Here is an 18213-nt window from a genome sequence, read left to right as displayed (position 1 = left end):
CACATTTCACCTAATGACGCCAAAGTAAAATATTCTAATTTTGCTAACCTCTCCCAACCTGCATCTTTTTGCATTGCTGATTTCATGAATTGCTGTCTTTGTGACAGCAAAAATCCTTGATTCATCAGTCCCTATATTCGACTGAGCATTTTTGTAAATGCAAGTTTAAAGACTTAGGGGCAGATTTATGTTCACTGGCGCATCCCTGCAAATCAGCAGGCATGCGCCAGGTAAGATGCGTCACGCAAGATTGCCCTTGCGCCACTGCAGATGCGCCGCATTTATAATGGGGCGCATCGTGGCGCAAGGACAAGCATATGCGTGACGCATCTGATGGCGTAAGGGTGGCGCATTGCTGGAGTCGTGTCGCAAGCGTGACGCAACTCCAGCAATACTCAGGGACTTCCCATACCTAACATGCTGCGTCACGCCTTACGCCTGCTTCAGGTAGGCGCAGGGTTTTGACACAGCAGCGTCGGAAAAGTGACTCAGTGAAATCTTGTAGATTTCACTGCGTCACTTATCCGAGGCTTTTCCCAACGAAACGCCCACCCTGCATACATTAAACCTGATGCAGGTTTAATGTAGCGCAGGGCTTTACAACGTGACGCATCTCCCTAGATGCGTCACGTTGGAAATAAAGCGCAACATGGCGCATGGTTTACACCGCCGCTGCGTCACAGAAGTGACACAACGGCGGCGTAAATGTGTTGCAAGGGGCTTGTAAATCTGCCCCTTAATGTGATAGATCTCTGAGGTTGATATGTGCATCAAATGCAGACCTTCAGTTTATTTGATAATCAGTTTTTTAGGGATGACTGTCTTTGTCAGACATGTTTTGGATCATCATGATCTAAAAAAAACTCCAGGTAAAGTAGAAGCGCCCTTTCTTTATGCAGAACTGAAGTACGTATGGCATTTTGTAAGATGTAAAAGATTGTCACATTTCATGAGACAGAGGAGCTGCACATATGAACATTTGTGAGTTGGAAAAGATTATCCATCTGTTTTTCCATTAAATGAAAAAGATAAACAACATAATAGCTTTATAACGCACCTGTCAAAATGCAGGTGTTATTATCTTGGGAATGTACTGAATGGAAGTCTTTGACAGCTGAGATGTGTATTTGTAAATATCTAAAGGTAGATGGAAGGTTGACGATAGTCATTTAAGGTACTATCTTCACATTAACTCCCACCTCTACCATTAGTGAAATCACAAATATTGTTTCAAAGGTATTAAGTTGAAGAATATCATGTCATAAATATCTTCAAGCCAAAATATTGAGGTACAGATATAATTGTTTTTTATGTGTATAATAATATTATTTCCTTAAATATAGTTATGTATATCATTGTAAACTTTAATATAGTTGTTTTAAATAGCATTTTTTCATTAATTCAATATATTAGTTAAATTAATATCAGGAATTATCATTATTATACATTTATAGTAATTTATATAGAATGAAAGTGGGTAGTTAGGTTGGTATAGTAATTGGAGAAGTTATTTAAATTATAACAAATCCTTTATTTGTCAGTTATTTTTTTCTGTTACTTGCATAATTAATTGGCAATCAATTATGTAAATGATTTAATGAATTGTATTTCAATTATTTATATGTATGTTGTGATTTTTTTTAAAGTGTAGCTTTAATGTCCTATAGTTTAATTAAAAATGTATAATTTAGTAGTAGGTTGTTCAGTTTGTAGGGGAATATATTTAAAATGTAAATATTTGTTTACTTTTTAATTTTTTGTATGCCTATTAACAATTAAATTGTCAAGTATGTAAATTATTTAATTGATTATTAGTTATATGAATTATTTGTTGTATTTTAATTAATTGTTAATTCTTTAATACGTGTATTTAATATTCAACTTATTAAAATGAACATTTTGTATTTTTTTCTTATTCTATTTGTTTAATTCAGTACTATATTATTGTTAGGATTGTTTTATCTATATTTTATTTTAAAGTTGGTTTTTGGTTGGTGATTCTTTCAGCTGGTTGGGAGGAAAGTGTATTTAGTTTTCTTAACTTTTTTTTATATTTGTTTAATTATTTTTGCATTATTAAATTTTATGATGTTTTTCATTGTATTTAATTTATTTTTAATGCATATATTTTGCTTTTTAAATGTTTAATATTTTTATGTTGTTCTTTATTATTATTTTTTTAAATGAATTGCCATTGGAATTGGTCGGTCCGGGGAAAGCAGCTACCATAAGGCTTCATAGAGAAGTTTCTCTGCCGTCCGAATTACGAGTTTGCTTTCCAAAGAGCCGACTGTGGTGGTTGTACCGCTTGCTTCGAGTTGTCAGAAGCGAGAGTTTTAGGGTGCATTCTCTTCCATATCCTTTCCTTCCCCATAGTCTCCAGCGTGGATCCTTTCCTCCAGGTCTCTCTTTATAGCAGCATCTTGCCCCTAAAGAAAACAACCCTTACAGCGCTGAAATCCAGGTAAGTCAGTTTTGTACTATTTACCCATTGACTGGATTGGCCACATATGATCCAGACTCCAGCAACGGGTAGTAGGTATTTTTTCATGTGTCATGCATATGTGTACATTCAACACTTGTACATTAATACACACATTCATTGACAAGTATGAAAAACATTCACCACCATCAGAAAGACTGCTGCCAGCTCATCTGAGACATCGTAATACGGCCGGAGGCCACTGCTGTGGCAGTTTTCTTCAGACCTCCACGCGGTAGTGCGGCGGTCAGACTGCCAACCTCGTAATCAGGCCCTTGGTCCCTGAATCCTGTAGTGGCTGCCTGCAACATTGTTTTTCATGATGCAGGCAACCAATCAGAGCGCTGACTCCTGTAGGAGTGTGCCTCCCATAAAAGCAAATTGGTCCAAGGGGAAATAAGCCCCAGAGCCAATTAGAACTGACTATTTTTTAATTTATGTTCTGGGGACCTCTTGTGAGAGTCTATCAAACCCAACTGCCCGGGTGTAAAAATTATTTTTAACCCTAATATTTCCAAAAACTACTGAATGGGTTTATACCAAATCACAAAAAAAATTCCCTTTCTGGACCAAGATCTAACTTCTAGCCAAATTTGGTTTAATTTCGTTCAGCAGTTTTTGCAGTAGTGCTGCCTAAAAACGTCTATAGAAAATGCATGAAGAAATTTTTTTTGGGACCCCCTTTTTTCGGTCCCGGCTTCACAGATCAACCTAAAACTTTTCAGGAAGGATCCGAGGGGGATAAACATTTTGTTTTGTAAAGTTTTGTGAAGATTCATCAAATGACACCAAAGTTATAAGCATACTGAAAAGAGCTATATATAGTAGCTAGATTCAGGGCACATTAGCAGCCTACACCCTGCAATCAGGGATACTGGCCGTGGTCATATTAGTCCCTTGCTTTCAAAAGGTTCAAATGTTTATTATTACAAAAATTAAAAATATGATTGGTATGGCAGTTTGGAAACTCAGGATTAAAGTGCAGGAAGAGACAGGCTAAAGATCAGGGTCTGCACCCAGAGCATACTAGGCATGATTGAGTGGCATTCTCACCAATAGGGACAGCGGTGTTGTGGATAAGTCTTAGTGCCATGCAGCTTAAGCAAATATGTTTATACAGATACATAGCACAATGGAATTAGTTAAAATTATTTTGAACAACCGTGTGAGCACTTGTTTTCATCTATAAAGTGATCCCAACATGAAACATGAGAAGGTGTAAGCTGGGTTTCCTCAGGTTAGACTGTACTATGGTAATAACATAACATGACCTTTATGTTTATTTGTTCACTTGCTTCAAATAATTGTGAGGCATTAGGAATGAAAAGTGTGTCTGAGGCATGCTTGTAAACAAGTTTGTACTTGGTAGAGTTTGTGTTTGTGGAGGCATTCAACTGAGGGAGTGGTGTTTTGATTCAATCCCTAGGGTGTGGCTGTTTTTTATGCGTCATACGGGTGAGTGATGTCCTACACTGCACACCCTTCTACCATGCCATCAAAGAACAATTTGATGTTCGATCGCAAGAATGACTACTGCACGTTGGCTATCTATTCAGTATGTGGTTCTGGTAGGCCAGTACACCATTGTTATTAGGTACATAGGATCCCTTGGAAAATAGTTTCAGACAGCAGCCATTTTGTTTACCTTGCATTTGTTTGTTACCAGGAAGATTGTTCCAAAAAGGAGACTAAAAAAGAGAAGAAAAGTATTGTTTAACCCTCAAGGAGTGATATTCTATTTAAGAGGGTAAAATACACCATTTGTATTTAGAAAGACCTCTTGGTAATTAACTGTGTCCCAATTCCACATTGCACTCCACGAGCATTTTCTTGACATGTCACTAACTCTTCATTCACATCCCACTGCCCATTGAGTGACATGAATTTTATTTGGCATTCACTGTTCCTAATACTAGTAGCCTCCACGTAACACTATGGGCCAGATTCACAAAAGTAAACGTACACTTTATGTAAGTTTACTACTTTCTGGTATTCACAAACTATGGGGCTGATTCCGATCTGGGTCAGAAAGCACTCCGACCGAGTCGGATCCGGAGTGTTTTCTGACCGAGCCGGACCCCTACAGCCCGACCGAGCGGATACGATGCGCACGTATGCTGTCGGACTCGGTTCGGTCGGACTCCCATAGAAGTCAATGGGAGCCAGTTGTACGACGCGTACATGCGCTCCCATTGACTGAATGGGTACGTCTCGAACAAGTGTACCCCCTACAGTGGGTACGCGTGGGTGCCATCCACAACGTACATGCCTGTGTCTCCCCCGTGTGCGAGTCGTACAGCTGCGGGTGTCGGGGGGTCCGACGCGGACCCCCGAAGTCCGACTCCGGGAGCTTTTGCGAGCCGGACACTCTGGCTCGCACAGGCTGTCCGACGCGTGCATCGTACTGGCTCCGTCGTGAATCGCATCCATTGCACGCCACGGTTAGCTTACGACCGAGACGCACGGACCCGGTAACGACTCGGTCAGTGAATTTCATGTAGCTCGCATCGTACTGGCTCGCTCGTACAGCTGTACGAGTCGGCCGGAAAACACACATACGGCTTGTAGTTTTTCCAGCCGGATCGCGTTCGGTGCCCTTCCAACCTGGATCAGAATCGGCCACTTAGTGTGGGGTTTTACAATTTCCCACTCCCTATACTCATTTGTGCAGAGTTCTCCGCCCCGATTGCGGATTCTTTGGTTGTGGCGGACTCCGCACACATATGTATAGGGAGTGCAGAGTTGTAAAACTCTGCACTTAGTTTGCGAATACCAAAAAGTAATAAACTTACACAAAAGAGAACGTTTACCTTTGTGACTCAGGCCCTCAATGTCCTCAATTTGAATCAGTCATGTAGAAGCATTACTCTTCGAGGTAATTCCCTCTACCTGTATCTACCAGTCATGTAGAAGCATTATTCTACCTATATCTACCACTATTTTGAAAAGGGAAACATGTTACTGATGTATGTCTACCACTGTTCCTTTATGAGCCTTTGCCTACATGCCACTGACGCATTTTCTACTCAGAGAAGAGTCTAACATGTAACAGACTCAGTTCCATACATGCAATGCCTAACTGTAATATGGTCCTATATTGCTATGTGAGTGCTATGTACCATAACAAGTGATGAGTCTGAAGACCGAGTGGTTTGTAAGCACCAGGGACCTGAGGTACCAACAGTAGAAATTAATACACATAACCATTATGACATTTTTACATTCTGTGATTATTTAGTTACAATTAGCATGACAACTATGTGTTTTTTCAAGCAGGAGAGGTTTAAAGGAACGGAAATTCTCAACATTATTGTTTGTCTTTAGAAAAAAGAGGAGACAATTATTTACTAATGTAGTTATGAATACAAGACTTCAGACAATCTATGTTTCCTTTTCTTAAGAAATATATTATGGCTATTGTTAGAAATGGGGTTTCTGGATGGCTAGGGTATGCACCTAAGCCAGGCATAACCCACCACTCTAGTCAGGGTAAGGGAGCTAAACACCCAAGATAACCCCTGCTTACCACCTTGGTAGGTTGGCAGAGCAGTCAGGCATATCCCAGTGGCAGTGTGTAAAGCGTTTGCGCAACACACACATCAGTGACACACTAAGCCCACCACAAAAGAGACTACACATCAGGTTATAATTTTTTTTTTTTATTGTATATAAAATCACATAAATCACAAATCGCTCTGCCAACATGTCAGTCTTCATAATCATCCCGGTTATAGCATTACAGTGGGCACTTATAGTTTGCACATGGCATAAACAACTCCTCTGTATCACAGGTAGGTCCGAAAAATGGCACTTGTTATTTGGTGTTCCCAAGGATTAAAACAACATTGATCCCAATATAAGGACCTGAAAATGCAGTAGAGGAAAACACAAAAATGACTGCATTAATTTGACCATAACCGCCCAATGACCCTAGGGCACCACGTTCAGGTGCTCTTATTATGCAGTGTGGTACTGGGTACTCACTGCTCGAGCACGTAGGCTATTGGACCACCTGCCCACCTACAACAATGACTTCCATAGTGGGAGGGGGAAAGAAGCTGAGCTGGACCTCCATCGAGGGCTCCTTACCGCCCAGCTAGCTGGGGAAAAACACACACATCAGTGACACACTAAACCCACCACAAAAGAGACTCCACACCAGGTTATAAAAATATCTCTTTTATTGTATATAACATCAAATAAATCTCAAATCGCTCTGCCAACTTGTCAGTAGTCATAATCATCCCAGTTATAGCATTACAGTGGGCACCTATAGTTTGCACACGGCATAAACAACTCCCCTGTATCACAGGTAGGTCCGAAAAATGGCACTTGTTATTTGGTGTTCCCAAGGATTAAAATGACATTGATCCCAATATCAGGACCTCAAAATGCAGTAGAGGAAAACACAAGAATTACCACATTCATATGACCATAACCCCCCAATGACCTTAGGGCACCGCATTCCGGTGCTCCTATTATGCAGTGTGGTACTTGGTATTCACTGCTCAAGCCCATAGGCTATCAGACCACCTGCCCACCTACAACAATAACTTCCATAGTGGGAGGGGTAAAGAGGCTGAGCTGGAACTCCGTCGAGGACTCCTTCCCGCCCAGCTAGCTGGGGAAAAAGAACCAATGCCCCCAACGGTATCACACGGAGGGTTTGAAGAACTCAAGCAGTTCCCTTTCAGTCCACGTCAGGAACAACAAATTACTCATGGGGCGTCCTCCCCTATCCAAGGAGGCAGGAGGCACGTTGAGTCTCTCCTACGTTGGTGCGCCTAGGCATGCAGGTCTGGTGCGGCTGGCTCGGCAGCACGAGCAGAGGCAATGCTCCTGCTTCCATCACACGGGAAGCGTCCCTGCTCAACCTCCTACCTGAGTCTCCCATCTGTGGTTTTGGTTCACTCACCGGGCGGTGCCGCCACTGATACCGTTTCCTCTTCCTGGGTGCTGCAGCACTTCGGTGTTTCCGGGGGTCTTACTGAGGCAACACGGGGGACTTCTTGTTTCTATGTTGGTAGCCAGGCAACACAGAGACTTCTTTGCGCGGGACGCGCCTCTGATTAGAGCTCTTCCCCAACCATCGGGCCTCTTGGCACAGATTTGCAGTGCCTTGGGCTTTGCGCACAGCCTGTGGGGGAGTTTGGTGCAGCAATTTGGTCACAAAGGTTTTTAGCAAGTAAAGCACAAGGAAGACTTTAATGTTCCTGAGTCTTCCCCAAACAGGAGGCAAGCACACACAAGCCCTTGGAGATGTTTCACAACTAGGATACCTCAACAGGCAAAAAGTCAGTCCTTTTCTTCTGTCCACAGATAGAAGCAGCAACTGCAAGCCAACCCACCCCTCACACTGAAAAGGCAGCGCTCCTCACACAGCTCTTCTTGGCAGGGTCTTCTTGTTTCCAGAAGTGATCTAAAGTCCTGGGATTTACGGTCTCATACTTACACCCCATTTACTCATTGTTCTGTTTGTTTATAGAGCTTCTGAGTTTAGTACGAACCAGTTCTGTCCTCCCTGGTCCAGCTTGGCCACAGGGGGTGGAGACAGCATTGTGCAAAGGAGACACAACCTATTCAGTTGCTAGCAAAACTCCTCCTACCACTCTAAATGCAGACCAGATCTATTTGGCCTAGTGATGAGTCACCCAGGCAAGGCAGGACACACCTCAACCTCCCTTGTGACTGCCTAGAGTGAATGAACATACTCTTCTGTCACTCCAAAACCAGATGGTGAATACACAAACATGCAGAGGCACAGAGAATGGTGAAGCAAGAAAATGCCCACTTTCTAAAAGTTACATTTTCAAACACTGAATTTAAAAAGCACCTTCACTAAAAGGTGTGTTATTAAATTTTTAGTTCAGAAAGCCTAAATTCTATTCCTCTATCTTGTACCAATGGCAAGCTGCACTTGTAAGATGTTACATAGCAGCCCCCAAGTCAACCTATGGGACAGACAACCTTCCAATAGTGAAAAACGAAATACACAGTATTTCACTATCAGGACATGTAAAACACACCAGCATATGTCCTACCTCTCACATACACTGCAGCCTGCCCATGGGGGTACCTTGGGCCTACATGAGTGGTGACTTATATGTAATTAAAGGAAATGTTAGGGCCTGGCAAGTGGGTGCACTTGCCCGGTCAACATGGCAGTTCACAACTGCGTGCGCAGACACTGGAGTGGCTGATCTGAGATACAATTACAGGGTTAAGAAATAACAAATGAAAAGGAGCGCTCAATTCTATACAGGATTAACTATTACAAAATCAACAGATGGTTAAACTGTTCTCCAGCAATAGATCAAATAGTCATGATGCGACTAATAAAAGTTATTCAGGAGTCTTGAGAGTTGCTTTGATTCCAGTTTGATTTCAAAAAATGCCAATTTGACAGAAGCGATCCATTCGGCCCAGCTAATGCGTTTCGTCCTTGTGGGACTTTATCAGTGCTTGATCAATATCCCAATGTTGTCATCCCCCCAGTGTTGGCTCCTATTATCTGAGAAATCCTCATAGATAAAAAATGTTACCACTAGATGGCGTGTTCCGCTCCCATCTTATGTTCATGCTTTGTGCTTCCTGGTTCGAATGTCTTATTAGTTCTCATGTGGGGAGAACAACCAGTGCTGCAAGCCCACTAGTAGCATTTGATTTACAGGCCCTGGCACACCCAGTGCACTTTGCTGGGGACTTACCAGGTAATCAAATATGCTAATAATGGATAGCCAGTCACAGTCACAATTTACACAGAGAGCATATGCACTTTAGCACTGATCAGCAGTTACAAAGTGCTCAGAGTTCTATAGCCAACAAAATCAGGGTCACAAAAATAGGAGCCAAAAGGCAATAGTTTGGGGGTTAACCTGCCAAAGGGTCAGGTCTAACAACTTTAGAAATGAGAGCTTTGTTAGCAAGGTAAAGATAACAGAGGGGTATAACTACAATAAGAATGGTCAACCTTTCTCTATTTGATATTGATTGAACAAAAACACTGATTATGCTCAGAGTTTGTTGAAGCTGCTGCTTGCAAGGGAGAGCTTACAATGGACCCTGACTGCAATTTGAATGTTCAGTCTTTATGAATAGAGTGTTGAGCAAACAATAGATAGAGGTTAAGCAAAGTAAAGCTAAATACAGCACATTAGAGCAAGTGTTGTGCCCCATGATATGGTTTTGCTTGGCTTTCACAAATGGACTGCTAATTAAGCAATGATTAATGGCTAGGGCCAGGGATGTTTGAAGCGTTTGCTTACTCTTTAAACAATGGACAATGTTGAAGGTCGAAAGAGATTCTCATTATGACATCAGATCCATGGCATAAGGAAGATATTTCAGAGTTCCATGTGAAATATGGATTTTTAGGTTACTGCATCTTGTGCAACAAAAACACCCAGACCTGTAACACCACCACCAATCTTTAAGTCCTGGCATACAATTTCTGTTCTACTTATGGTACTAGATAAATATAGTTGATTTCATCTGACTGAGCCTCTCTATGAAGCTCATGGCATCCTTTCCTGTTCCTTTACAGACAACAAATAGGTAATCTATGAATTGTAGCCAGAGACCTATATGTTGAGTATATGACACTAGGTCATCGCTCCACAACCCCATGAATACATTTACATAGCTGGGGATGAAGCAGGTACTCATCGCTGTTCCCTGGAGTTGCCTTAAACATTTCTCACCCATGAATATGATGCTGTCATTTAGACACCATTTCATCATTGTCAGTATCATTTTTGTGAGGTAAAAATGTAGCATATTCTGTGCTCAAAGAAAATATATATTACACCGCATTTTTAAAATTCATTTTTAAATCAAGGAATCAACTGTTAATGTAGCTATGTTCATTGTCTTTTTATGCATTGTGTTTTTGCTTTTATGATTAATGATTTTAATCGAATAAAGCTCTATTGAATTGAACATGAGGAACCCTTTTATTGAATGTTTTCCAGTACTTTTGAAGGTTGTATTTAACAGAAAAGTGATCTGTGAATTATTTCCTTTAATTAAAGGTGGTTTCATAGCTGTATGCTCTACTTTGTGCTACTTTGTGTCAAGAGGATGTACTCTCGGTGGTACATGGATGCTCCCATGCAAACGCTAACGGATTTTGATACTAATCCCTATCTACTATCATTGGTAGAGAGGAATATACTTCAGAAAATTACACCTCGAAGCAGGAGTAACTGTTTAGCCCACATGCAAAGTAGTAAAGTGTTGAACCTTGTCAAAGTATACAATTTTGTATTGGAATGGTGCCCTTACAGTACAAAACCAAAGGGTACCCTTCCAGTACAACACCTGTTCATGAGTTCATGTGCATACCCTTGCACTATGGTGCAAAGCTGCATGCATTGGCGCTAGGCAGTATAAGGTAACCCGGCGCCAAGGGAAAAAGCAATAAGTCCATATGTTAGTAGAGATGCCGCTATTGTGCTCTGTCCTTTTCACACAACAGAGGACAGCAATTGCTCTGTGTTGCATGAAAACTTAGTAAATCTTCCACTTCTTTTTTATCAGATGAAGCCCTCTTAACATATGATGCCTGACAGTGAAGGAGACATGACTCCTAGACCTCAAGGCCCCTGTAACATTTTCTGGTTTACACATTCATTCATTGTCTTTGTATAGTGTTTGTGTGTGATGTAAAGTGCTCTACATTAAAATAAGTAGCACTAAAATAAATACATGAATGTGGGGCAGGTGCCAAGGAGAGATAAGGGGCTCTATTGGAGGGTGCTAGTAAGATATGGATTGTCGCACTGGGTGCCAACAACGCTAAAACCAGCCCTAGCGGTAATTATGATGATGAAATCCATATTTCATAGGGAATCGTGAATTATTTTCTGTTTTCATAGTTCCCTGTGAAATATGGGTTTTTAAATCACTATAGTTTGATTGCGTTTTTAGAATGTAGCATACACAACATGGGCATTCACTCTTGGTGTGTCATTCGCAGGATTAAGCGTTTGAAAAAGGTTTCTGACTACACAGTGCAAATTAAACCAGCACTGGAAGGCTGTAATTCTCTAACATAATTTATAAATGGTAAAAGAACAAACAATATTACCATAGTTGAGTACTAGAAAGAAGGATCCACTACTCACAATAGTAATGGAGTTGTTAAAGATGCCCCTTTTATCCTATAGCGGCGGGTCCTCCATTAAGGCGGAGGAGCGTCTCCACACTGCTCTCTCTGCAGTGCAAGCAGGAAAAATAAAATGATAATAAAGCAATGTGGTCATCATTTTATTTTTCAGCACCGAGGCAGTCTAGGGCAGGGCTGGGTAGCCTCTATCCTGATGGAGCAGGAAGGAGCCGAGGAATGATGGGCACGATAAGTGCGCATGTTGGTTTGGCCAGCCATCTCAGGACAGCCAAACCGACATGCGCACTTAGCATTTCTCTAACCCAGGCTGTGTTGCACAGCAGGGTGGAGAACAGGCATAGGCTCCCAGGCCCTGTCTGAGTGCCAAACCAGGCCGCTCAGACCAACCCCGGCACTTCTCCCATGCTGGTGATTGATTGTATTACCAGCATGACAGCAGCAACGTGATTGGCTTAGGAGATTCTGGGAGCCTGCGCACTGGCGAGAGTCCACAGGAACAGAAGAGGATGGAGCATGGACGTAACACAGGCCCCCGCAGCCCCCTGCAGCCCCCGCGCTCCAGGCGTCCCCCTCAGCACAGTACTCAGGCCTGAGAGCTCCGAATTAAATCCGGAGCGGGAGCCCCTTCGTATACCTTGCAGGCCCCCCCCCCTCAACTTTCATTATGCCTGAAGGCGGTGGCCAGCAGGTAAGTAACCTTTTCTTTTTTTTCTTCCCACCACCGTAGCAGCCACCGCTGCCATCCTTCAGCAATGGTAATAAATATCAAATCACTCTAGGGACTCTGCATTTATGTTTTCTGCCATTCGGAAGTGATTCATTATCAGAAAGTTATTTAAAGAAAGCCAGTTATTTAGCCAGGTTGAATGTGAGCAATTGGACACAATCATATTGAAGAAACTTTGTGACTATTAGCACAGTAGTTTTCCTGTGCAAAGTGACAGTAACAGTCTCTGTAAGACAGCAAACACTGATTGCTCATATTAGTTAGGATGAATGATGATAATGTGGAATTTGAACTGTGCAGTATACTAATAAATGTGTGCTCCCTAAAGAAAAATAGATATATTTCATGTGAATCTTTCTTTCCAAAACCGGTTCTGCAGTTTGCTGTAAATAAGCAATTACTGTGGCTTTGAACTCTTTGATGTGTTTTTCCATTCTTTTGCAGAAAACTCTGTTATGCTCATTTCGCAGTGCTGAAATCTCGGCTGCCTTATGGCTGCTGGGCCGTCCGTATTTGCAGTCTGCAGTTCTTTGCTGCCATCTTGCGTTCACTTAGCTGATTTCTTTTGCTTCGTTCAATTTCAGCTCTCCAGAAATGAAAAATGCAATTTGTATGTTTGTTTCTTTCCAGCTAAAACAAAGCGAGGCCAACGCGGACACGAAGGAAAAGCTTCCTTTGCGCCTACGTATCTTCGAGAAATTTCCAAACAGGCCGCAAATGGTGAAAATATCTAAACTGCCGTCTGACTTTACAGTTCCCAAAATAAGGTACATATGACGACGTAACCTGTTTGCAGTTTTTAAAGAAGAAGACAGTTCTCATTAGTGCAACGTCTGTCTGCTTAATGCTATCCCTCAGCAAGCCAAGCAAATTTACTGTGCAAATAAATGACACTGAAATGCTAGTTTTAAAACTCAGGTGCATATTTTCAAGGGGATTGCACCACGGGAACGACACGTTTTTTTGACACCCCGGTGGCGCAATGACCTGCACCATATTTACAAAGTGGAGTTAAGCCACTTTGGGGCATATTATCAAGCCAGGCGATAATGGGCTTGATAATATGCTCTATGGAATTCCAATTGAAGCCCATGTTAAATGTGAAGGACATCTAACATGGGCTTCAATTGGAATTCCATAGAGCATATTATCAAGCCCATTATCGTCGTTTTAGCGGCAGTTTTCTGCCGCTAAAGTGGCGATAATTTTATCGCCTGGCTTGATAATATGCCCCTTTGTGTGGCTGAACGCCACATTGTATATATGGTACCCTTTCACGCAGGTATCTGCGTGAAAGGGGCGTGCAATGGGTGTTGCTGTTGGCGTTCCACCGCAACACTCATTGCTTTTTGACGCTGCCCTAGATTTACAAGGAGGTGTAAATCTGAGGCAGCTCAAAAAACTAATGCCATGCAATAGCAGGTGTTAGAATGGCACAACGAGGAGAAATACTTTTATTTCTCCTCGTTTTTGCTTTTTCTATGTGTGCTGCATTAAACACCATTATTGATTGTTTATGTGCAGGAAGGTGTCCCTTCCTGCATATAAACAATCACTAATTAATGTCAATTTGCTATTTCTATGTGTGTTGTAGAATGCAGCACACATAGAAGTAACAAATCGACATTATTGATTGTTTATGTGCAGGAAGAAACACCTTCCTGCACATAAACAATCATCCCCTGCAGCGCAGGAACCCTTGCACTATGGCGCAAGGGTGTCTACGCTGGCGCTAGGCAGCTATTTTTCGCACCAGCACTAGGGGAAACGCTGGAATGTGCTGCATTCTTTTAAATAAGGCACATCCCTGCTTTACGGAAATGGTGGAGCGCGGTGCTGCAAAATTTGTTGCAGCTCTGCGCTCTGTCATTTCCTTGTAAATATGTCCCTTAGACCATTTTCAGAGGTCGATTTTTCTATGAATATCTATTAACATAGCTTCACAGATAGAAAGTTAAATTAGGGTTATGGGCATGATTGCCTTCTATTTTAATTAAATGTTAAAAGCATGTTTCATATTACTTGTAGTCGATCTTTAGTAAGACTTGTCAATTAAAATATGTTGTTTTAGTTGAAAAATGTATATATAGATATTTATTCAAGAAACTTGTCTGTTACTATTGCACTGTACCGAAACAATGCAACAGTTCCTCTTATACATAGAAAATATGCTTCGGTTTATTGGACTCACGTTTCCTGCCTAAACTTTCTTGAAATGCATGAATGAATTTCAACTACATTGCTCAGTACATGGTATTGCTATAATTTAAAAATAATAATAATTATTACATTCTAGTGGTGTCATAATATGTTAATGAGGGCGAAAGGCATATCAGATTTTCAGGATAACCTCTACCTATATATAAGGGGCCATATTTGCAAGGAAGTAATGCAATGCGGTTCCGCAAGCCATTTGGCTGTGTCGCTTTACTTCCGAAGCAAATGGATGCATCATATTTACAGCAATATGACGTATCCCTGAGCTCTCCCCTGTGCTGCTGCACAATTGGCTGCCATGCACCAACGCAGGCTCCCTGCACAATGGTGCAAGTGTACCTGCCTTGCTGGCATGATTGTTTTTGTACAGGAACAGGCACCCTCCTGAACAAAAAAAAATCACGAGAGGTGTTTTCCTCTTTATATATGTGCTGCAGAATTCAAAGAAAGAGGGAAAAATGAGGAGAAATATAAGTATTTCTGGGGAGGCGTTGGACTCTGACACGTTCCCAGGCTTACGAAATGTAAATCTGAGAATGCGGCAGAATCAATGGTTGTTGCGTGGGACCACCCACAGCAACACCCATGGAGCGCCCGTTTCACGCAAAGTGCTGCATGAAAAGGTGACGCATTTACAAGGACACGAAAAGCCATACAGGGTGGCTTTACGTGTCCTTGTAAATATGGAGCACCATAGTGCGCTGCCGGTGCGTCACAAAATGTGACGCACCAGCCGTGGAAGGGGCTTGAAACTATGCCCCAAGATTCCCATATACATTAAGTGGAAGTGGGCGTATTCTGTTTGGATATCCTGAAAATCTGGCATAGCTCTAGCTCTCACAGAACAGATTAGGATACCCCTTGCTCATTAAAGGTTAAGTCATGAGTCATACGTCAGAAACAGGTGCAGACTGACAAATTTGTGCAATAGTGGCAATTCTCATACCCCTTGCAAGTAGTTTCCTGGCCTCAAAACACACGCATATGTGATCCTTTAAAAAACACAGATGTACATGCGTTTCCATGCTAATAATGTGAACGGGCTAGGCCTATTTATAATTGAAGTCTAAGGAAAGGATAGTGGGGAAAAAAATCCACATAAAAAATACAGTGTTCAAAGGCTCATTTGCCTGCCATACACAATTTTATGCTTCACCAAATATTACACGTAAGAGTAGCTATCATAGTGTTTGCCTGAAGTCTGTTTTATTATGTGGGACTCAAGGGGCAGATTTACTAACATTTGATGCAGCGCAATACTCCAAGACAACCTGTTAATCTGTGCTGCTTCAAATGGAGAGAGCAGAAATGCCCCATATCCATTAAAATATGGGGAATTTCTGCTTTCACTCTCTCTATGCTGGTGCACTAGCAGCTGCCAAGCGCCAACTGAGGCACTCTAGCATCCTGGTGCATGGGTGCCCGCGCTGCAGGCAGGATTGTTTTTGTGCAGCAAGGGGCACTTTCCTGCACAAAAACAATGCTCTGAATCTTTTTCCTCTTTATGTGTGTAATGCAGAATGCAGCACACGTAGAAAGAGGAACAAATGTGGAGAAATAAACAGATTTCTTCTCATTGCATCTTCCCTTAGAAGGTATATCATTTCGAGGCATTCCCAGGTTTAATATTATTAGTAAATCTGGGAATGCACCAAAAACCATGGATGGATGCATGTGAACACCCATGCTTCACCCAAGGAACACCTTCACAGGACAAAGTAATGCAAGTCAGAAACTTGCATTACCTTGCATTACTCCAGATTTACTATGCCACACATAGCCTTATCCTCCAGAAGTAAAGTAGAAATGTCTTCGTCACCTTGAGCTGCAGTAAACCGGTGGATCATGCCTTGTGCATCTATGGGCCAAAGAGCAAGTTGGCCTGGTTTTTGGGCAGAGACAAAGGGGCTGATTTAGATCTCTGCAGATGGGTTGCCCCATCACAGCAGTGACCGATAGCTCGTCTGCCAATATATAAATGGACATCCTGCTGTAACTGCTGAAAAGATAGGCTTTGAAGTTGGCTAGTGATAATCCTGAATGTCTGATCAAATCTCAGCAGAAGCCCGGTATCATCAACATATGAAAGGATACTAAGGCCAAAGAGCTAAATAAATCACATAGCGGCAGGATGTACAAATTAAAAAGATAGAAAAAAGGGTGGAACTCTGCAGAACTCCTCAAGTAACTCCCAACTGATAGAGAAATTGGTACAAAGTCTATATTTCTTGCCTGTAAGCCCTATTGCCTTTGCCAATGATATTTCACCATGCTGTATCATGACATGATGACGTGGCTACTGCTTCATTTTTTAGCCATGTGCAGGCATTTCACATACATGCTCGTGCCTTCAGAAAGATGCAGGTGTTTTTTATTCATGTATCCAAGGTGGATTAGTGAATACAAAAAAAGTGGTGCAAAAGCACCCTTTTAAAATGTTGCATGAAAGGGCTGTTTAAGAAAAAAAAATCTAAGTAGATAAGCTGGTTCTGGGTGGGGGAGTGGTGAAGCAATGCTGCAGCCGGGGGTTAGGCAACATAATGAGTGAGTAGGAAAGCAACATGGCAGACATGGGAGTAAAGCAACATGGTGGGAGTGAAGCAACACAGTGGGCTGGGGGTGAAGCAACTCAGCAGGGCGAGAAGCAACATGTTGGAGAAGGAGAAAAGCTACAAGCAACCAAACAGAGAGAACACTGACAAAAGAGAGCAACGTGGAGCATGTAGCGAGAGGTGCAAGAGAGAGTTCAACAAATACTGGAGAGGAGAGAGAAGCACAAGTGTGAAAGAGTGCAACTTTGTGTGAGAAAAAAGCACACAAGGGAGGCAGGAGGAATACAAATGCACTCTGAAGGAGTGCTTAAATAAAAAGAAAAAAGTTGTTCCCTAAAGGTGAGCAGAAGCAATAGAAGAATCCTGTCAATAAAAACAATGGAAAATAGGCTATGTTCCATGGGAGGGACAAACACAAGATGGACATGATGAAACAAGAAAAACAATCCAATAGAAAGCAAGCAAATAAGAGTAACAGTTTATCCAACCAAAGGTAAGCAATAAGCGGGCTGCAAGTTCCTGTAAGTTCTTGCACACAGTATGTCTTTCTTGACCTTGACACTTTGTGCTGCCTGTTAGTCTCGACCAAGAAAGGAGGGAGGATTCCAGGCTGGATACGATTGTCCTGAATAGAGAAAAAACATTGCAAGGCAGTGCCTACCAGCCCTGCAGCACTGGAGTTTAGGGCCCCATGTATGAAGCATTTTTGCTGTTGGAAATTGTCAATTGGTCCATTTCTGACCACACAAATGGTTTTACGTATCTAAAAAACACATCAGGAAACAAGTAGAGAGCAGTGTTATCTACAGTACTTTATGAGGGATGTTGCCCAACTTGTTTCTGATAGTATAATATGCCAGAGAAAAGACTCAAAAATGGTCAGTCCGAGGAGGCAGTTAGCTCTGAATTAAATGTCTGTGAGAAAGAAGGAAACAAATTCCATTTGCCGAGCAGAGTTTATAACCTGTAAAGTTAATAGATGTACAGTTAAAGGAGAGTATCTTAAAGCAGGTGGGTGGCTGGTCCTAAGGTCAGGGTTAGAGTACTGAGTCAGGATTTGAAAAAAATAAGATAACTAGTTGTTCATCTGTTAGAAGGTTAAAGATTT

General features: G+C 41.9%; 1 protein-coding gene across 1 annotated transcript in view; it reads left to right on the top strand.

The window, feature by feature from the left end:
* NALCN (sodium leak channel, non-selective) overlaps nucleotides 1-18213 on the top strand; it is a 2843734-nt gene that overhangs the window by 2360752 nt on the left and 464769 nt on the right. Inside the window, exon 18 of the mRNA XM_085622267.1 lies at nucleotides 12967-13103. Within this exon, the coding sequence (XP_085478393.1) occupies nucleotides 12967-13103 (137 nt within the window). The remainder of the gene's footprint in view (nucleotides 1-12966; nucleotides 13104-18213) is intronic.

The sequence above is a fragment of the Triturus cristatus genome, chromosome 8 (genome assembly GCF_964204655.1).
Source record: "Triturus cristatus chromosome 8, aTriCri1.1, whole genome shotgun sequence".
Lineage (NCBI taxonomy): Eukaryota > Metazoa > Chordata > Amphibia > Caudata > Salamandridae > Triturus > Triturus cristatus.
This window is presented reverse-complemented; position numbering and strand designations above follow the sequence as displayed.